The 22,646-nt window shown below is 39.8% G+C and overlaps 2 protein-coding genes across 2 annotated transcripts; both read left to right on the top strand.

Moving 5' to 3' along the window:
- Positions 1-3,297: 3,297 nt before the first annotated feature.
- LOC307027976 (uncharacterized protein) lies at positions 3,298-7,035 on the top strand. Its single transcript, XM_079662669.1, has 3 exons — positions 3,298-3,497; positions 5,818-6,157; positions 6,202-7,035. Exons 1-3 carry the CDS (start codon positions 3,332-3,334, stop codon positions 6,761-6,763), a joined length of 1,068 nt encoding a protein of 355 aa, XP_079518795.1. The 5' UTR covers positions 3,298-3,331; the 3' UTR covers positions 6,764-7,035.
- Positions 7,036-8,309: 1,274 nt separating this feature from the next.
- dna2 (DNA replication helicase/nuclease 2) lies at positions 8,310-22,582 on the top strand. The gene is made up of 25 exons (XM_079664102.1): positions 8,310-8,670; positions 9,366-9,419; positions 9,842-10,655; positions 10,766-10,886; positions 11,162-11,311; positions 11,846-12,029; positions 12,134-12,282; positions 12,476-12,598; positions 13,285-13,531; positions 14,208-14,322; positions 14,702-14,858; positions 15,005-15,196; positions 15,300-15,542; positions 16,697-16,810; positions 16,920-17,029; positions 17,274-17,383; positions 17,487-17,615; positions 18,058-18,150; positions 18,316-18,509; positions 19,075-19,164; positions 19,377-19,590; positions 20,001-20,090; positions 20,173-20,358; positions 20,501-20,647; positions 21,040-22,582. The coding sequence occupies exons 1-25, from the start codon at positions 8,641-8,643 to the stop codon at positions 21,091-21,093; spliced, it is 4,110 nt and encodes a 1,369-aa protein (XP_079520228.1). The 5' UTR covers positions 8,310-8,640; the 3' UTR covers positions 21,094-22,582.
- The last annotated feature ends 64 nt before the right edge of the window (positions 22,583-22,646 follow it).

The following is a 22,646-nucleotide window of genomic DNA, read 5'->3' as shown; positions in this document are numbered from 1 at the left end:
GAAATTGCTACCCCCGCGACCCGACCACGGATAAGCGGAAGAAGATGCATGGATGAATGGAAAAAATATGTAATCAGCTAAAAGCACGGCCTCACAGTGTCCGTCTCTCCTTTGCACTTTTTTGAATATTTATTTTCATCTGCATTGCTCTCAATTTCTTGATTGATGCTACAAAGGCAAGACGCTACTTTCCTGATTAAAAGGCAGACATGCACTGAAGGATGCTTCAAGAAGTTTAAATTGCATTTTCACTTAGATGTACAGAAAAATGAAATCAGAGGCAATCAGGAATACAAAGCTCTGACGGGCGACAAAACCTCCTTGTCAAATATAATGATTGCCAATATCAAAGCGAGCACTCTTGCTTGATACATGTTGTCTGATGAACCTCTGTACTGTTGGTTTGGACATAAAACATCTTCAGTTCATAAGAAGCTAAGACTACTGTATATCTTTTTTGTAAAACTATTCTTTCCATGGTCAACTATATAAAGTTTTACGCTCAGTTTTCAGGGGTTTGAACTGAACTTAAATTACTTCAACTTCAATAACCTTTTTAACCTTTTTCACTTTGATTCTTAATGTCAAAACAATAAGAACAGCGTCTACTTAAAATTACTTAAATCATCTTCACTTTATATTATTTCAGTAAAAAGTTCAGATGCTTTAAGCCGAATATGTAAAGTTAAATGTTTATGGTTTTGTGAGTTGTGTGTTTGATCAATCAAGTCTCTGATACATCTTCATCGAGTGCTTAATCAGCTACACATGACGTGCGTGTTAAATAGCTTCATCACTTAGAAAAGGATCAAATGTGGAACTCGTCAAGCATTCAGAGTGCTTTGTTAATGTATGACGCTAATGAGTCTACACAAAAACTCTCTCTGTCCTTTTCTCTTTGGCTATCTTTCAGTTTGGATTTGACCTTTGTTAGAGGTGCTTGGGGGAAGGGAAACACTAGGGGCCTGTAATAAAGACATTATGCACCAAAGAATGGAAATGAGTGAATAACATTTTGAGTCAATGCAGTAAATATGCAGGACGTCACAATAGTTGACTGTCTATCATCCTCACAGCCAGCAGCAGAGACCATTCCTTCTGCTTCCCCGAGATAACAGAGTTTCAGTGGCAGTGAAGGAATGACAGCTCTGCAGCTGATTCATATCAACTGATTTTAAACGTACGCCAGAGGTCACCTAAAGTCAAACTCTTTATTATTATTGTAAATTATGCAAGCTGCATGTTAGAATCAAAGTATAGCTTGATTGTTTTTTATCATTACTTTTCAATGTCTTTGTAATACAAAGCTGATTTTCTTTTCTTTTTTGAAAAAGGATTTTAACACCATACAGACAACGTAAGGTACTAAATATGATAAATATCTGTTTAACAACTGTAACAAAGTCACAGTGAAATTCTTCATTTTTGGTTCGTATTTTGCAGGTGTTTACATTATAGTCGTTAACAGTGAAGTGTAAACACGCAGGACACACTGTCAGGATGTGCACCATATTCACAAGAGTCCCAGTTGTGAGCATATCATCTATACACTCTTTTCACTTGTTTTCTATTTGACTACATTACATTTCATATTTTAATGTATAGGCTAACAGCTGAGGATCTAACCAGATGCTAAAACCCTTTATGTCTGTGGGGGAAAAGCATTTAAATATATTCCTATTCAGCTGGACTTTAAGAGATAGTTGGAGGTGTGAGAGCTCTGTGCTGGTGGAAGCATCTGGCATGTCAAGTTTACATGATGGCCGAGCTGGTGTGTGTGTGTGTGTGTGTGTGTGTGTGTGTGTGTGTGTGTGTGTGTGTGTGTGTGTGTGTGTGTGTGTGTGTGTGTGTGTGTGTGTGTGTGTGTGTGTGTGTGTGTGTGTGTGTGTGTGTGTGTGTGTGTGTGTGTGTGTGTGTGTGTGTGTGTGTGTGTGTGTGTGTGTGTGTGTGTGTGTGTGTGTTTTTTGGGGCCCCCATGTTATTGTCTGACACACTGAAACAGAGGACTTTAATCCTCACGTCTAAGCTAACAATACCATGAATGGTATCTCTGGTATTTTTCAAAAGGCTGGCAGGACACAAAGGAAACAGCTAATAGGGAGAAAAAAAACCTTTTTTACATTGCATTGAATTTTTGTAAGAAAACATTCTTAAATGTAAATGACTACAACTTAACATATTCTAGGTTGAAATATAATCCTCAACCCTGCATATATAATGAAGCTAATTGTTACAACCTAGAGTAAGATATGGATACTGTTTGAGAAGAGCATTTGTTTGGATGACATCATTTTTGTGTACTTAATTTGTCTGGGTACAGCTCTGACAGAAGCAATTATAATTCATAATTCTAACTTGGCTGCATTGGCTTTTAAACGTGTCAAATGTAAGTGCAGCAGTCATTTATATCATAAAGGCAAGTGTGTTTTGTGATTTTTATTCACCTTATATCTTGAAAACCTTCATATCTGCTTCCATCTCCTGGTCAGCCACTGAAACTGCAAATCTAGTAAGTGGTTTTATTTTCCTGAAAGAATTCCTGTTTTTTAAATGTTCACATTAAAAACTGTTAAGTGAATATCCATAAAAACATATTTTACCTGTTTAAAACCTCTGTTGAAAAGACTTTGAGACGTTATATCAGATACTTTGTCGAAAATGATCAACCCTTTTCATTGAGTTTCAGTGTTAGGTTTCATGGCCAGTGGGGGGCAGCACAGCTCCATCCTGCAGAGGGTCCATTGTGTGCCTGAGTTTCTGTCTGCAGTCTGTGTTGCCATGTCCGTTTTTATTATTATTTTCAATGGGGTTTCTTGGTATTAATGCCATATTTAGCAAATGTTTCTATTGAAACACAATGTCCGCTTTACTATTCAGCTCTGCAAAAAGCTCATAAAGCCGCCCACACTAATCAATACAAATTAACATATAAATACACAATGTCAATCTTTCAGTGGTTTTACATGTTAAAAATCCATGAATTGAATTATTAGATGTCGCCTTATAGTAGCTTATACTTCAATAATATAGAGTCGATTAAATCAAAACATGTAGTCCAAGTTGCTTTCCATAGGCCTGCCCTAGAGATTTTAGGCTATTAAGTGGAAACCTAATATTCAATGTCATATCTGATTCTCCCTAGCTGAATTATTTTAACAAGATTTATTTAAAAATATAAGACAATGTTTTGAGATCTTTAAACCCATATTATTTTAAAGAGGATGAGTGTCTTGACTGACACAACTTTGATTTAGTAATGAGATTGCTGGTTTATCGCCACACCTGGCAACCCAGCCCGCAGCCCGTCTGGAGGTTTTCTGTAACCGCAGAAATGTTTAAAACAGATCAATTAAAAGCTTTGGTCAATGAGAGACTTAAAGCTGCAGCTGAGGAAATATTCAGCATCTTTGAAACAACTATTAAAGACTATGAGGAGAATGTTTGGTGTTCAAAACAGGAGATCGAGCAACAAAGAAAAAGCCTGGCCGGATGTAAAGGTGAGTGACATTCAGGTGAACTTTGACCTTTAGACAGCTTTAAAACTGAGGGACCTTACTTCTGTTTAAATCAGAGTTACCATTGTTCAAATTTAACAGACCCTGTAATCTTATGGGCCACCCCCTAAATATGGGTCACACAGTAAATAGCGCCATTTTGCATCCCTGAGGGGGAGGGGATGCATAATGGCTGTTACTGGCAACATGTGCCAGTGTGTGTTTGTTGTTGGTACCTTGAAACAAAACGTGGGTCTATTTCACTTTCATTTCAATATCATGTATTATTCTTAATACCATTACAAAATAAATATGTATCAGCAACTTTTCCTCCTTCCTTCTCTTTCTCCCATGATCTCTTATCCTCCTTCTCTTTCTGTATGATTGCTGTTGGGTGAATGGGTGCAATTATTGATCCCAATTTGGGAAGTGTTTGTGTTGCAGCAGCATAAAAAGACATGGCACTGTACAATACAAATAAAATAAATAAATAAATAAAAACAAGAAAGTAGAAAATATACATGTTGAATTTACAAATTAACAATAACAAGATATAAAGGTGTTATATATATATATATATATATATATATATATATATATATATATATATATATATATACATAAGTATGTGACAGATAGAATATTAAACTGGATATATAAATGTAAAATGTACAGAGAGTTCTCTGCCAGCCCGAGGTGATTTGTTGTACAGCGTTATAAACTCCTATTGTAGACACTTTGAAGAGCAGGTTCACAGAGAGCAGATCACAGAGGCTCTAGTCCTGTGCTGGAGGAGACGGGCCATGTCGGCTGCTCATTGCCCATAGAAGCTGGCCAAGAGTGTTCAGGAAGGCTGGGTGAAATGCCTGTGTTTGAGCATTCTCCTCTCTTCTCAAGGCCGCATCCAACTCCCTCGCCCGGGCAGCATCCTCTAAGAACAGCTGCATGTGCCGTTCCTGCTGGGCCAGGTTCAGCTCTTGCTGCTGATCCCGGTTCAGCTCCTGCTGGGCCAGATCTGAGGTGTGCATCTCCCTCAGGACTGTGAGGTGCTCCTCTCCTCGTTTCCTCTTGCCTGGATGACAATAAAATAAGATAATTCAGGTGTTATAGCAGCAACATTAATAAGAATGAAAAACACAGGACAGGTACAGGTCACACAAGGATATAAGAATAACCTTTATAAACAGAACAACAGTAAGGATGAACTAAAGACAGTTCTGGCCCTAGATGATTACAATGATTGTGAAAGTGAATTACATTATGTCCAGCCTGTTGATAATGAATATAAATATATGTATAAATAGGATGTCACACACAATTGTACTAGCTGCAACATTAACAGTGATTCTTGCTACTTTTACTCATACGTTACTTTACTTGTAACAGAGTATTTCCAGTCGTTTTTTTCTTCTTACCTAGAACCACATACGGCGTGCTTTTTTTGCCATTTCTGTAGCTCTCTAAATACTGTTCTGTAAATACTGTAGCTACTCTGTTTCAAAAATGGTGCTTGATATATGCCACGCTTGGGGATTATCTCGCGCAACAATTGTGACGATTCTCTCTGAACAATCAGCAGTCAAGAGTGTTTACGTCACTAGTTTAGCATATTTTAAGCTCGCTTGGATCCTCGACTGAGGAGGGCCAAAATAAAGTAAAACAGTACCCGTGAGCCGGTACTACCCCTAGTAGAAAAGCAAAAAAGACCGACCCGGACCGGACCGAACCGCACCAAAACCTGCAGTGGAAAAGCGCCATTTGACTTGTCACCTGATAATACCATCTCTTACCCCTCTCTTTTCTCAGGCAGTTTAGAAAAGGGATATCTTTATTAAAAGGTAGTGCTGTCCTGAGCAGGCATGGAAGAAGTACTTCCTGCCTTCAAACTCCTACACAGGTAAAAACTAATAGGTGGCCTTTTGATAGTTCAAAACCCTATCATATTCAGTTTTATATACAAAGAAACAGGAAATGAATGAAGGGCTAAAAAAAAGCCAAGCATTTTCTTCCATATTTTTGGGAAAAATCACTTAAATGATTAATTGATTATCTTATTAGTTGGTGATTATGATTCTGTCCATCATCCAGTCAAGTAGTAGAGTAGGTTTTTTTTTTGAAAGGTAAAGCATTATTGCACATGTTGTAGTGTTGTGAAAATAAGGCTGCACTAATATGGTTGCTGTTACCATGTTTTCAGACTTAATAATGACATCAAAAAGCAACATTCTTATAGGCTGCTGAAAATCATGTTCATGTACCTCTCTGTTCAAAACAAAAAACCGAAATATTCAATAATGTACTTATTTTCTGTGTTCCCCTTCAGCCCCCCTGCAGCCCTCTGTCCAGGTAAAATACGCTCCCTCAGAGCAGGATCTCTGTGAGAGAAAGATTGACCAGGGTGAGGATGACCAGGAGCCCCTGGAGATCAAAGAGGAGCAGGAGGAGAACCTGAGGTCTGCTCCGGCAGGTAAAAAGCAGCAAAAGGAAGCTGATGCAAAAGAAACAGCGTTCAATATAGTTCATGTGCAAAGCAATGAGGAAGATAGAATTCAGTTCCCACACCAAAACCAAGAAATGGATAATAAAGAAGACAATTTGCCCGGCAGCAGCTCATGTAAACAGGTCAAGAAACCAAAGCTGAGAAAGAAGACTGTGGTTTATCAGCCAGTGATGTTAACATGAGTGAAACTAGTGAGAATGAATGGAGAGATGGTGGAGGTGTCATCATGAAGGATCCTCAGCACGAGACAGCAGAGAGGCCGTACACCTGCAGCGTTTGCAACAAGACCTTTAGTATTAAATCCATTCTGACTCGCCACATGAAGACACACACAGGAGAGAAACCTTACAGTTGCGGTGTGTGTGGTAAAAGCTTCATCCAGCGCTCTTCCCTTCAGACTCACATGAACTCTCACTCCGGACAGAAGCCGCACACATGCCGTTTCTGTGGCCGAGGGTTCACACAAGTGGGAAACATGAACGCCCACATACGAATCCACACGGGAGAAAAACCTCACAGCTGCACCGACTGTGGTAAAAGTTTTAGAGAGAAGGCAGATCTCATCAAGCACACCATAATTCACACTGGGGAGAAACCTTACACTTGCACTGTTTGTGATATGAAATTCAGTGCTCAGTCTAATCTCACACGACACATGAAGACACATTCAGGGGAAAGGCCGTTTAGCTGCACCGTTTGTGGGAAAAGTTTCATTCGGCGATCCCATTTACTTATTCATATGAAGACACACACAGGAGAGAATATCTAGACGTACTCCATGGTATTTATTTGAGGGAAGGAAATGGATAAGATAAAAACTCACACCATTTTATCCACGTTGTTGCTAATGTGTTGTACTGTAGGATCATGGACTACTAATTACGGAAAAATGAATATAAATGGTCTCATGAAGAAAAATAATTTGTGTTCAGCGCACTTATTTCTCAAACCTCTTTTTGTTAAACTTGTCAAACAAGGTAAAAAGAAGAAGGAAGGAAGTCGGCATTTTAACTGACCTCAAAATGTAGTAATGTTGTCTATAATGCCCTAAAGTTTGTTTGTAAATGTTGTTTATTTTTTTAATTAAAACAAACAATACTTTTCTCAAACAATTTCAGATTGTCCAATCCCTGATCTGAATTATTTCTAGGGTTAGTTGCATTGCGCAGTTCAATAAAATAGTGCAAGTAACGCAATGGTGCAAGTAAAATCTAGGAATAAATAAACGATATACATGGATAAGATAGACTGTAAAATTAAAAAGTGTACAAAAGAATAAAGGGCTCTTTATTGTATGAACATGTAATTAAAAAAGTGTCCAATACACAGATGAGTATTGCAGTGTTATAAATCAATGCACTAAGCAGAGCTCAGGAGTTGAACAGTCTTATGGCCTGCATGATAAAACTGTCCCTGAGTCTAATCATTGTTTTCCAAAGATAAGAGCACAGGAGGGTGGGACTAATGATCAACTGCCTCATAAACTCTGACTGCAGCAGCCTTTTCAAAGTCCATATTAAAGACAAACAATGGAATATCAACCAGAACTGTGGAACCTGATCTGGAAAATAAGTTGACCTACCTAAAGCACATGAGGTAATACTATACTTTATATACTGTACCATATACCACATACTCAAATACCTGCCTGAGGAAATAGATTTTTAAACGCTGCACATTAAAAATAAACAGTACAATACGTATTTTTATGGAGATGCATTATCTTCCAAAAGCCTATTATGCTACAGTAGCATTACTTTGCCAAACTTATGATGCAATACAGGTTGTTAATAGAAAAGGTTTGCAGAAATGAGCATGTTATCATGTTAATTAACTATAATTTATAAAGGCACATTAGCTATTAGTTGAAAGTCCGATATTAAAAAAATATGAAAACTATTTGCCTCAATTAAAGATTTTATGGAATTTCCAGTTTGTTTCCTGGAACAAAGTCTTCACTAATAGGAGTTTTGCTTTGTTTTGCTTATTTGCACAACAATAAGGATACAAAATAGGCAACATATGATGGGGGAAAGTTTAATTATAGAGCCATTGATGACGGAAGCCTCATTCAGAGTCCCCTGCTAGACATCTATGCTTGATTAACATTGTTGTTTGTCATTTAGTAATAATATAATAATAGTTTTACATAGAATATAGGAACTATGAGTGTGGTCGATAATTTTTTGTTTAATTATTTAACTAAATGTATAACGATTAATAATTAATTTTAGAGTTTGGTTAGGTAAACGTTTTTTGTATTCTGTCTCTGATTAAAAATGTAAGCGGAAGTGCTCTGTCGCGTCTTCCGTTGCGCGAAACTAAAACTTTGGCGCGCCAGACGTTGAAGACAGCTTAAAGACCACCAAGAATATGGCTGCAAAACATTGAAACAGTCCGGTGGTTGTCACGGAACAGTACCGTAGTTAGTGAAGTCAATATTAACTCACGAAGTCCCCTGCTGTGGAGATGCAGAGAAGTTTAAAGTGTGGTAAAATAGTCTCTGTGTCGTTAGCAGAAGCCGAGGAGGCTCGCCTTCCGTTGACAACACCGTTGATCCGTTCGTTCAAAACATACCGCTAATAAACAGCTTTAGCGAAGAAACGCAGATAAATGCAGACACATGGCTGTGTTTAACCAGACACCATGAACAGGACCAAACTGAAGAATACCAAGGTGAGAGTAGAGAAGGATTAACGAGCTGTTTATTTCATATGAAAACATGACGAGGAATTCAACAGTAACTCTTAAAAACGCCTCTAATCAGACGGTTAGTTGTAGCAGCTGTCACCGATCATTAGACATTTTTAGCTCAGTTCTGCTCTGGCTGGTTTGATTGCTGTGTATGAATGCAGCTTGTGTTCCCCCTTGCCAACACTGTAGTGTAAGGAAGTGGTTTGTATATAATGTATATAATGTGCATGAGATCCCCCCCAGTGCCCAAAATAATAACAATGAGCTTAAGATGCATTTTTCAAATAATAAGCCTGAATTAAAATGAAACTTATATACAGTAGCCCTTAATACTGAACGTAATAATGAACCTACTATCGACATTTATCACAAAGATAAAACACCTTATTGACACAGTTAAATACAAACAACATATATATGTATCAGGTTCTTAATTGCCTTTGGATATACATGTAACTTGCATGCGTTCTGAGTCTTTTCGTGTTCATTTAGACATAAACTATAAGATTATGACACACCCTTTTTAACTGATGACTTGAACGGAAGCTTATGTGCAGGAAGAGCTTTTCTACAGTCTGAAATGTTGCTTTCATTTCAACCATATGCTCAGTTTGACTAAAAACGAGGGTTAAAAGCACCAGTAAAATATTTCTAAATGTTTGTTTTGTTTCTGTCAGGCGCCAGGAGGGCAGAAGAACATCTTATCTTTCTTCTCCCAAAATCACCAGAAGGTACATTTTATTTTTCGTTAATTGTTTCTTTCTCATCTTTTCAATTTGTTATGATTCCTTTATTTCTATGAGTCAGTACCTTTTCTAAACATTATGTAGACATAAGTGGTTTTAATTGTTGATTATTTGGAAGATGAACAATTTGAGATATCATTAATGTTAATGTGCGCATATTAGTCAAATAAAAAACAATAAACTAAAAACAATAACATAGGTTCAGAGGTTCTGTTGTTTTTGTATTTTTGTTTTCATGGGCAGTAAATTCTTCTTTTCTCTTAAACACCTTTTTGAAGTTGGTTCTGCTTCACTCTTCTTTTTTTAATGTTCTTTTTTATTGTGCTTTAATGCATTTCTCTTTGATTCACATAAACAGAGAATTCATTATATATGACCATTTACTAATTTGACTGTGTTGCTGTTAGAACGTGTTGTCTTCCGCAAAATTACCCGTCACTGGCGCTGCACTTGCCAGGACTGAACCTCAGATCAAAGATGGCCAAACCTCCACGTCAAGACCCCACTCCCCCTTAAAGACGAGCATCCACTGGGATCTGGAAAACCTTCCTCCCCTCTCCCCAGATCTCCTCCTCTCTGTACCCGAGACCCCCGACAGTCAGATCAAGCTCTCGTCCTCTTCATCCAGTGATGGAGGTCGACTGAGCCCCCGGTCCGGCAGAGGTTTGGTGGCGGGTCTGGAGAATCTCGGCCACTTGTCACCCATCTGTCGTAGTCCCCGATCTAAAGGTCAAAGAGCACGGAGAGTCATGGGCGAGGAGGGAGGACACACAAAGAGGGAAGAGGGATGCTCTGTGAAAAGAGTCATCAGCCCTCCTCAAGAGTCTCACAATGCCAAAAGACCAAGAAATGCCAATCCAGCAAAGCCAGTTGGCCCTTTGAGGACACCTCGTTGCCCCGGTGACCAATCAGAGGGCCAGTCTGTCTCTAATGATAAGGGAAAGGTTTTAGAGGAACAGAGAAAACATCAGAAAGAGAGAGATGAAAAGGAGAAAGATACTGGTTTTACTGCGATAACGGGGCAGAAAGCAAATGGAAACCTACACACTCGTCCGGATAAAGATACTCACACTCTTACTGCTCACATGCCTAAACCTAGTGTGCAAAGTATCTCACCTGCGATGCAGAGAAGTGAAGAGCCGGGAGAGTTTGACCTTAAAAGGGCAGCACGGACATCCAATGGAGACGACCCGACATCATCTGATCAGCAGCAGGCTGGAGGTAAGCTGATAGAGTTCTAATAGATCAATAGTTTATCAATACAGTATCGTTGCAAAATTACTATTTAGCTAGTTTCTATGATAAGGTTTTATGATCAATTTTTTGAACAGTGGAAAATCCAGGAATGACGTCAAGCGGTCCTTTGGAAGAGATGGTGGACGACAGCTGGTTTGATGACCTGATGGACAATAAGGAAGGTCTTGTCATAGAGCTGAAATCCCCAAAACCACGGTAAGAAACACACTGGCTGCAGAGGGGGAAGAGCATGTAACACACGTGGACTATATGCAGGTTTAAGAACTTGATTTTGTGACAGATAAGATGGTGAAAAGCTGTGTTCGTAAATCCTTTTAGTAACCTCATAGGAAAGTGAGTTTGTAACTGGAAAGTTTCCAAGGATACAAGAAATTATAGGTTTATTCTTCAGGTGTGTCTTAGTTTTTTTGGGAAATGATGCATGACGATTTCAAAAAAACGTATCTGATACATCCTGTCTGCTCATCCAGTAAGGTGCCAGACCATGTGATTCTTTCTGGAGGACTTAACAACCGCTACTGGGTGTTAGATGTGGAGGAGAAGCCTGGCCAAAAAACCCTGACCATCACATGCTTCAAATCTCAACATCCAACTGAGACGTGTCTGCTGAAAGACGGATGGTAGGGCTCTCTGTTCTTCTGTCTGTTAACACTGTTGTTGCTATGTTCAGACTGCAAGACTGTCCATCAGTTTTATGAAGTGTTCAGTCCTTTATGTGTCACTAACTTCTTCATGAGTTGATGTGAGGCATTGTTCCCTGCTGAAGTCTTTGCAACATTTAAAAGTGCAGCAAAAAGTGTGCGGCCCCACCTCTATGGGCCCCACGTAAAGTAGCCCATTGTGTCTGTTGTTGTAAAAGACACCCTTAGCAATTGTATTTGAATTGCATTTCAAACCTCCTTCAAAGGTGGTTTTGATCTGTAGTGCTAAAATCAATCTTGACCTGTTAGTCTAGAAAAGGCCAAATCCTTTTTTCACCGTATCGTAAATCGCTTCTTCCCTGCCCAGGTGCAGCCCAGATGTTTGGAGCAATCACTGACTTCTCAACTTTATTATAGACAGTATTTCTGTATATTTGCTTCTATGTCTTCATTATGCATATTTGTGTGTCTCTTTATATCTGTATAAAGTAATAACTTGTTGTGTGTTTGCAGGGAGATGACCCCAGTGTGTTGTGGGGATGTGGTGCATCTGGAGGGGGTCTCTGACGGGGGCTCCTGGGTGGTGGGCAGGGAGCAGGGCTTCCTGGTTTTACTGCCTGACAGCCTTATCTCAGGCACCAGCATCTCGAGCTCCATCCGCTGCATGAGGCGAGCAGTACTGGCAGACATGTTCAAGGTAAGAGGATTCACTAACTATATCATCACTACCTGTGCTTTCATGTTTTTTGTACAGTACCACAATACCTCCTGCTCTCTCTGTTTCTCTCTCCCTTGATGTAGACTTTTGAAGGTGGCTCCAAACAGATGCTGAATGGCACCATTGTCCATGAGGTCTTCCAGAGGGCAGCTAGAGCTAAAGACTTTTCATTGGAGACACTGACTAAAATGGCAGACCAAGCCCTATGCAGTCCTCAGTACCTGGTAGATATGTAAGTGGTTCGGTTGTACCCAATAGGCTGCTGCAGACCTTTTTTCTGTGTGAAATTATAACATTTGTTGTTTTATTAAAAAACGTAACCATTAACTAAATAACAGCAAAAAGGTGCTTTCCGTATTTCACTTGTTGAAATTTGTTTCTGTCTTGCTCCGTTATTTTTTTGTCTGTCATCTTTTTGTCTGTAGGTACAGTTTGGGTGTGAGTCAAGAAGAGATGAAGCAGGAACTGCATGAGTATCTGCCCTCACTGGAGCGTTGGGCAAAGCAGTACCTCAGCTCTTCATCGCCAAAAGCCATCAGCATCAAAATGTACACGCACACACACACGCACACGCACATGCACACACACACACACACACACACACACACACGCCTGTTGATTGGATAAACACAAAAACCATCAGAGACAATTGCTTAAAAATTATTTTCCCCCAATTGATAGCACTAATAAATTTCATCACAGCAACACTATTAACTTTACTTTGTAGCAATACTGTAAATTATTTTATTAGGGAGCCAGAAAGAGAACAAATAAGACAAAAGGTCAGACGGTAAGAGAGGACAAGACAAGTGATATGGAGAAAGGATGAATAAATGAATACATAAAAAGTGATCAGTATGCTGACATTTTGCCAGAGTGCCAGGAAGTTTCTCCCTCTACTTGCTGGCCATTCAATATTGTTTAATCTGCCAAATATTTTCTAGATTACTTTTTTTATTCTAGAGAAATGTTGATTCAAGCTGATATCTTTTAAATATCTTGTTTTGTCAGTCCAAGTATTTTAAATATTCAGTTTAATCTGACATAAAACTGAGAAAATCAGGCAATTAACATCATTTAGAGGTTGTAGTGTTTTTCTGCCATTTTTGTATTCAATAATTACTATTAACAAGAAAACGACTATTCAAATATTCTTCATCGAAAGCCTTATTGATTGCTACTAAGGATTCGTCACTTTAAAGAGATGATAATCTGCCTCTTTCAATCACCTCAGCCCTAGCAACAGCAAAGCTCCAGGCAGATGTCAGGACTCGGCGATGGTTGTCACGGTAGCAGAGCTGGCAGATATAGAGGAGAATGTGTGGTCAGCCAGGTTTGGTCTGAAAGGGAAAATCGACGTGACGGCACGGGTACGAATCCAAAAACCAGGAAGTGGTAGTTACAGGAGGCTGGAGGAGAAGACCATCCCCCTGGAGCTGAAAACTGGGAAAGAGTCAAACTCCATAGAGCATCGCAGTCAGGTTGGTGTTATCTCTAGGTTACTTTGAACTTTGTTAGGATCGACTGATATGAAGGAATCTTGATTCTGTAAACATCTTTATATTGAAAGCAGATGTGCAGGACCGTATACAATATGTATGTTTCTAATATAAACATACAGGATATACAAAATAGTTATAATTGCACTGTTTCTATTATATTCTGTTTACTTGCACTATTATCTGTTTTATTGTGTTGCACTGTTGGAGGAGCCTGTGACCTAAGATTGTCATTGTCATAACTACACTGCTATGCACACATGACAATGAAACCTCGAAAACCTTGAATAAGCCGTGTGTGTGTGTGTGTGTGTGTGTGTGTGTGTGTGTGTGTGTGTGTGTGTGTGTGTGTGTGTGTGTGTGTGTGTGTGTGTGTGTGTGTGTGTGTGTGTGTGTGTGTGTGTGTGTGTGTGTGTGTGTGTGTGTGTGTGTGTGTGTGTGTGTGTGTGTGTGTGTGTGTGTGTGTGTGTGTGTGGTTTTAATTTGTTTCCTTTATTTGACTGCTGGTGTGGTGCGATAACTAACACTGCTGAACATTTTAAGACTGTATTTCATTTTCTGTTTTGAAGTGTTTAGGGATAATTTGCAAATATAAGCATGACAAACCTGTTATACTAAGATAGATGGTAAACATTACCATGAGTGTGTGTGTGTGTAGGTGATTCTTTACACTCTGATGAGCTTGGAGAGATACAATTCTGAAGCTGGCTTCCTGCTCTACCTGAAGACTGGCAACCTGCACCCTGTGGTGGCCGGCCACATGGACCGCAGAGGTACGGTCCACACACACGTTTACAACCTGCCCAACACCAGCTGTTTACAATAATATTAAAACATCTTTCTATTTCATTAATTATTGTACAATCCTTTCTTAAATGTATGATTGTATTCTCTCTAGGGTGTCACAATGAATATGTATCATATATTCATCACTTAATCATAATCAAATCATTATTTGTGTGTGGAGCGTTGGAAGAAGCAAACAGGAAATGATTTAAGAGTGCCTTGATATTTTTAAACGATATTATCATACGTGTATTATTTTACCACCACAACCTTAATTTACAATCACATTTTGTTTGCTTGAAATGAAGATTAATCCACAGCAGCATCTCCTTCATCACCTTTTATGCTGAACTCTGTTTGTCTCAGAGCTGCTGAAGCTGAGGAACACTTTGGTTCATCACATTCACAACTGTGTGAAGAAAGAGGCGAAGCGGAGCCGTTTGACTCGACTTCCTGACATCCTGACCGACAGGCAAACCTGCCAGTACTGTCCTCAGCAGAGAAACTGTGCTTTATATGAAAGGTAAGCTTTCTTTCTCATTATTCTCACAACTTCCTGTCTTATTGCCCGTTTCCTCCTTCTCTACTTCTTCCTGCATTGGATTGCATCTATCTTTGTGTATTTTTAATTGTGCGACTGAACTTAAACTGTCCTCTCTCTAACTTCAGGTCTCTTGACGGCAGCTCTGCAGACGACTGTGAGGACCTTGTGCGTGACTTCCTCCAGAAGGAGACGGGTCACCTGAACCAACCTCATCTAAGCTATTTTTCCCACTGGCTGCTGCTCTGCTGCCTTGAGGCTGGCACCATGGAGGCCAAGAACGGCAGAAAGCGTGTGTGGCTTGAGAAGCCTGAGGAGAGGTAAAAAGACATGTAAACACTTCCATTACAATCAACACTTGCCTTAAAACCATACTGTATTCTACTTCATATGCATCCTTTGCTTTTTCCGCTGTTTTTCCAGTGAGAAGAATGGGAGCTGTGTGGGGAATGTGCAGCTGAGCGGCCCGGTGACCGTGCGGTCTGAAGGGGTTTTCCTCCATAGCTTCCAGAGAAGCAGCGCAGTGCCACAGAAGGGTTTGGTCAGCAGCGGGTTGGCCAGCGGAGATCGTATCGTTGTTAGCGACCAGGAAGGTCGTCTGGTTGGTTTAGCAACAGGATACCTGTGTGAGGTCAGCAGCACATCGATCAGCTGCACTCTGGACAGGTGAAAACAAACCCTCATAAAGAGATTAAGTCCCACCCCTTCTGTGGGAGAAAACTATTTAGTTCTCTCCATCTGTGGTTGCGTTAGACTTTTTCGTTGTCGGAAAGGATCGTAAAATTTACGTCATAATCCATTATTACCCTTCATTTTATTTTTCATGTTTTAATGATGAGAGATATTTAATATTTATGTTTGGGTAAAAAAAAAAAGATGAACAGAGACACCGACCGTGCGGTCACTTTTCATGTCAAAACGAATATGAATGATTTATTTTTCCTCGCCACTTGCTTGTCCCTCTGCTGCTGGCTGAAGGTCGTCAGTTTTAGTCTTACTGGCTTGTCCTTCATCCTCCACCGCATCAATCCCTCTTTTCTCACCTCGTTTATCCACACCATCACAATTACTGGGCTTATTAAAAAAGCTTCGGACACTCAGCTGCTGTGACATTTTGCGATTGCTATAGCCGGTTAAAAAAACGAGGTAATCAACGAGGTCAAATACAAGCACTAGACAATATCTACTTATTATGCACACACTCGCCACCAAGTGGACAAGGGTGTGAATGACTAAATAATAGTTACAGTACAGTAGATCGCCCTCAGTCGACCTGGCCACTAAGGATGTAATACAATGTGGGCCGCTGGTGGACATTTTGGCGCTCTTCCGAGTTGTGTTCTAATCTGTCAAAATGACGGACTGCTCAGATTTTTCCGTCATTCTTGGAAAAATTCCGTCATAGACGGAAAATATTCGGTTAACGCGACCTCTGCTCTCCATCGACTCTGGATTGTGTGAAGCTTACTTGTCAAATCTGTAGGCCAGCAAAAAACAGAAAAATGCTTTGATGATGCTGTGTGGTGGGATGCACTAGCAACACAGCAAAGAACCCAGATTTCAGTTTTTATAAGCTCCAAAACACAAAGTTTAAGGGCTTTTCTGCCCTTATTTGCATAATCTGGTGCTAATTGATTTCCCTTGGGCGCAGATTTGAATATTTGGCCATTCTCGCTCTCTCTAAACATGTTTGCTGAAGTATATTTCAACCAAAGATGGACTTGAGGACAGTCAATAGTTGGACTTTTCCTTTACAAGCTGCTCATTTCAAAGTCAATAACCTGATGAACACCTGTTTTGCTGTTCATTGTGTTTTCTAGAGACCTGTCTAAGTTCAGTGGTGTGTTGTTTCGATTGGACGCTGATGAAGGTGTGGTGGGCCTCAGCACTCACCTCACCAATCTCTCCAGACTGATGGTAAACAGTGAGGACAGGTAGGCACAGCCAAATGCAACAATGCAAAGTTATCATGGCATAGTCTGTATGTAGGAAATGAACTTGGTGACATTGAAGATGATGGCGTCCTGCATTTTATATTTGCAGTGATCGTCTGAGGGAGCTTGTCGTTGACCTTCGTCCTCCAGAGTTTATTTCCAACCTCAGCTCTGTTCTGCCAAGAGAGTCCAAGGACACTGTGGCCAACATCCTCAAAGGTGAGACAGATATTCTGTAACCTGCTCTGTCCTTCCACGCTGCCTCTCATTATTTATTACATTTAGCTTTACTTTCAGTTATTGTAGGGTAACTATTTATTCCCCAAAAACTGCACAGTTATAGTTTCATACTTTTTAAGTTGAACCTTTTCTAACATTTAATAAATTATTAATGACTTTCTTACATGAAGACAATAGAGAATGCCTTTCGGTTCAATGGATGCATTTGTGTGATTGTGTGTAGGTCTCAACAAACCCCAGAAGCAGGCCATGAAGAAGGTGTTGTTATCTAAAGACTACACGCTGATCGTCGGCATGCCAGGCACGGGCAAAACCACAACCATCTGCACCCTGGTAAACTCCTAACCACGATCTGTGAACTGAGACGGAAAGGATCTCCTTCCCAGTGAGAACAGAGCTCTTACTCTCTCTTCTCCACCTCTCTGTACTCTTTCAGGTTCGCATCCTTCACGCGTGTGGGTTCAGCGTGTTGCTGACCAGCTACACCCACTCTGCTGTTGACAACATCCTGCTGAAGTTAAAGCGTTTCCGTGTTGGATTTCTGCGTCTTGGGCAAGGGCTGAAGGTGGGCTGTTTGACATCTGTTATTCAGTAAAGTACGAAAAATAGGTCAAAATTGACTTGACCTTATCGTCATGGTGTCAAGGAAAGATGTGAAGGACATTTCATAAGGACTTCAGAATAAGGCAACCAAGGTGCTAAGAGATTCTGACCCGACAAGTCTACGTACATTTGCGGAAAGTGGATTTTAATGACGTAAGTCTGACATGGAGAGTCAACAAGACATTGTGGGATCGCATTATCCCTCTTTTTTTTGTTAAGGATTGGTCAAGTATACTCCATGCTAAATGCCATAGGAAATAATACAAACCGCTCTCATCATGGCTGCCACTAAAGATGCTGCTTGGTCATTTCATCCTAAGCAAAAAACAGTGTTAATCGCTGCCTGCAACTCTTTATTTAGAACCCTCTGGCTTGCTCTGATTGTTCTCTTGTTTCTGCTCCAGGTTCATCCAGACATCCTGCCTTACACAGAGGAAAATGCGAGAAAGAAGGAAGTTAAATCTCTGTCTGATTTGGAGCAGCTTTATAACAAGGAGGTGAGGAGTTTGTTTATGGAATACTTTTACGATTTCTTCTTTGCAACAGCTTTAACTGACTTTATGTAAACATCATAATACAAAAACAAAACTCTTCCATAAAGTGAGTTATTCTTTTTACCATTCATAACAATCCTGTCTCTCTATCTGTGTCTTTCTGTCTAGCTGGTAGTGGCAACCACCTGTATGGGCATCAAGCATCCCATATTCACACGTCGGCGGTTTGATTTCTGCATCATAGACGAGGCTTCACAGATCAGCCAGCCGATCTGTCTGGGACCGCTGCTCTACGCCAAGAGATTCGTCCTGGTTGGAGATCACCAACAGCTGCCACCAATAGTGCAAAATCAGGAGGCCAGGTAAAGTGTTTGCATGTAAAACAATACAAAAACTCTGTGTTAATAACATTTATTTAAGTTAGGAGTGTCAAACTCAATTTCATCGCGGGCCACATTCCCATAAAGGTTGCACTCAAAGGGCCGATTGTAACTATATAAATGGATTATATTACATTATTACCTCTGAATTTGATTATTATCGGATAGGATAATAACTTAGTAATTAACTACGTCTGAAAGCAGAAGTCCAGGGCAAATAATTGCAAGTCTCTTCAGCACACATGTTACAAAATGAGATGCATTGTGGGACATGTCGTTTATGGGCAACGTGCTTCTGTAAAGTGGCGTGTAACCGTATAATAAACGTATTATATTCTTTGCAAGCTCTTGCGGGGCCGCATAAAATGAAGTCACGGGCCGGATTTGGCCCCCGGGCCTTGAGTTTGACACCCCTGATTTAAGTTATTTGTCTTTTATAAAGTTAAAACATGAGAAATGTTTTGACATTAAGTTAAGGTCAAGCTTCAACATGTGAGTTTGGGAGTTAATATAAACAACAGTTTTACTTTTCTTTCTTTTCCTCCAGGTCACTTGGCATGGATGAAAGTCTATTTAAACGACTTGAGCTCCATGATGAAGCAGTGGTCCAACTCAATGTACAGTACCGGATGAATAGGTACAAATGCAATCACAGACAACAATGCTTGCTTCAATAATATGTTCCTGTTTATTTGTTGTGAATATAATGTGATCTTAAGATAAACTGGTAATGCTTGCTTTAGCATTGAAAAGAAAATATTAATCTGACAACTTTAGAAAAACATGGCAAAAGTGACAAACAAACAATCCCACAATAATCAACAGTGTGTGTGCGCTCTGTGTTTCCAGGCAGATCATGTCTCTCAGTAACTCCCTGATGTATGAGGGCCGTCTGGAGTGTGGATCGGAGAGGACGGCCTCGTCCCTGCTCACTCTGCCCTTCCTGCTGTCCGTCCAATCAGAGCTCAGTGCGTACGCTGAGACTCATCCAGAGCTCGACCTGGCTTGGATACAAAACACGTTGCTGCCCAGCCACCCTGTCTGCTTCCTGGATTGCTCCATGGTGCGTGGAATATACAGTGCACGTCAAGCAGATTGATATTTCACTGGAATATTTAAGCTTTTAATAAAGGTGCTAGTTAGTTTTAATTTGTCTAAAGCTTCTGTGAATGTCATGCAGCATACAAATGACTTCTGTTACGATAGTCAAGCATCTTCCATCTAGATAGTTTTGTACTCAAATGTTTGGATGCGCCTTAAAGATATTTTCATAGACGCATTTGGCTATTTTTTGTAAACGCAACAATAAAGCCTTGATTTGTTCTGCTTCTTGGTAAAGGTCAAGCTGCTTTAACTGTAAAATAAAGTAATTTACATGAAACAATATTGCTCTTTTTAATAGGGCTGTTATCGTGAGAAAAAGAACCAAGGTGTGCTAATCAACATCTTGTTTTTCTCCACTGCTTAATGTAGGTGCCAGCACTGGAGTCTGTGGAGCATGGAGGCGTCAGCAACCACACCGAGGCGGCTCTCATTCACAAGCTGCTGTCACTGCTCATAAAGGTACATCAGTTTCCCAAGTGGTGCTCAAGTTTTGATACGGCTAGTTATCTTACTAACCCCTGGATATTTAACTTTTCTCCAGGCGGGTTGTAAGCCCAGTGATATTGGTGTGATCGCCCCCTACAGACAGCAGCTAAAGAGTATCTCTGCTCTGCTGCTGTCCCCTGCGTTCGCCGGTGTGGAGGTGAACACAGTCGACAGATACCAAGGACGAGACAAAAGTCTGATCGTTTTTTCTTTTGTCAGGAGCACTTCAGAGGATGGACATGTAAGTGTTTCTCACTCCATTTCCCTTTTTTTTACTTTTTTTACTCTTCTCTGTCCCACAAAATGTGCATCAGTCGACAAGCATATGAACAGGAGAGAAGTATCTGAATGATAACCTCTATCTGCTGCCTCTCCTTTCCTAGTTAGGAGAGCTGTTGAAGGACTGGCGTCGCCTGAACGTAGCCATCACCAGGGCGAAACACAAGCTGCTGATGGTGGGCTCGATCTCAACGCTGCGACGCTACGCACCTGTGGAGAAACTCCTCAACCATCTCCAGCAAGAGAACATGATATCCTTTATTAACATAATATATGGATATTTAATTACTCTACAATGAAGCTACTGTTAGCATTAGCACTTGTCATGGATTCCAAAAATTGCAACATTTCGTCAGTGCTGTACATTAGAATTAAGCCTAATTGCTGGCCGGCTTATTGAAATGTCCAAAAGTGACACCAATTCAATAAAAAAATGGATCAGGATTTTGTTTAAATGGCCAATCTGTTTCTGAATATTTTAGAATCGGTAGGTTTTAAAAATCTACATATACGTACATTTTTTATGCCAGATGTTTAGTTTTATAATAATACATGTATCAATACATTTGGCCACATTTCCTCTTTGTTGTTTTTGTCGATGTATTTTGTGTCTACACAATGTTTTCCTGAACCTTTACTTCACGTTATCCAGCTCCCTCCAGCAGCCCACATGGCTTTACAAAGCATGTCCCTGTGAAAGAGTCTCTGAAGACATGGTGGTGTTTTCAGAGCGCCAATGTGTCTCAGTGGAGCAGCCTGTCGCTGTGGATCAACTCAACAGAGCAGAGGTTGAATGCCAATCTGCAAATGCACTCAATGATCTGGAGGCTGAGATCTGTTGTCAACAATTCAAAACCTACTTATAGCTATACTGTCAATATTTGAAACAAAAATAACATTCCACTAAAAGCTTAACAATGTATAACCGATACATTAATCAAAACACGAGGACAAGCTGAGGAAACCAGGTTTTTTAATTAGTCTCTACTGCCTAAAGCACTTGGAAACTCTGGTGTCTTTGTTGTATACAATTTTTTAAATATTGAAGCATTTTGTGCTGATAAATGTTCCGTTTTGGCTCTAAACATTCATACTGATACAAGTGGAAGGGAAATAGCAAGACCTCATAGAGACTTTTAGGCTTCAGCTGTAATTCTTTGCCGATTCCTTTAAAAATACAATACACGCTAAGAGTACTCCAATATCAAAAGTGTCAATATTTAATGTCTATGCTGTGAAACAAGGTACTTTTAAAATAGCTAATGAGTAGAGCATCTGTAACATGGTGGTAAAGTTCAAATGTATTGAACTGAAACTGTTTGGATGACTGTACGGTGCATCAAACCTCAACTAGGACTGATCAGGATTCATAGACTCAGATATTGGTGTTCAAATACCTCCGTCAATACACTGTGACAATAATTAAGACTTCATTGTCGGTACTTTCTCTAAACTTTTCCACACACAACACAGTAAGTCATTCTTAATGTGAACAGGACCAAACATCTTACAGTTCATCAGTCAGATAAGCTCAGATATGTCAACTAATCCGTTAACTGAAACGCAGTCTGGAGGAGGAAAAACTAGACTGAAAAATAGTGAAGCTACATCACACAAATATATTAAGATGAGTCATTTTCAGTCCTAAATAAAACAATTTGCTGTCATTTCTTATTTTGTGGTGGTCACTGGACTTTATTCACACTTGATGAGAAATATTGCATCAACAGTACTCTGTTTTATTCTGTGAATAGACTTAACTGGACTTGAAGTATAAATAACAAACTCATATAAATCAATAATCATTATTTTGTCTTTATCGAGCAGCTTTAAATGTTATACTGTTTTATAGAAAGAGCTTATTTTAGTCAATTCCTTTGCGTTCATCTAAATGCAAACCTAATGCTGCGAAATGTTACAAAGGAAACTGCCTGGTACCATGACAACCAGAAAACCTCAAGGAGTGTGTAGGAAATCACAATGTAATGTTCATATGTAACCTGATGCTGACAAACTGTGAAGATTCAACTGATCACAGATTTTTTTTACATATTATTAGAGCAAGTCAGAGAACATCCCGACCCAAGCCAACTGTGATTCTACCGTTGATCTGTTTTTCAGCCAATACACCCTCTGATTTGACATGTTCTCACTGTTTTTTTACTTTTTTAATTTTGTAAATAAAGAAAATAAATACTATCAAAGTGTGAATTGTTTTTTCAATCCTGTCAGATGTTAAATTAGATTGAT

Source organism: Notothenia rossii (genome assembly GCF_949606895.1).
Source record: "Notothenia rossii genome assembly, chromosome: 2".
NCBI classification, from domain to species: domain Eukaryota; kingdom Metazoa; phylum Chordata; class Actinopteri; order Perciformes; family Nototheniidae; genus Notothenia; species Notothenia rossii.
The sequence above is the reverse complement of the archived record's forward strand: the minus strand, read 5'-3'. Positions and strand labels throughout refer to the sequence as shown.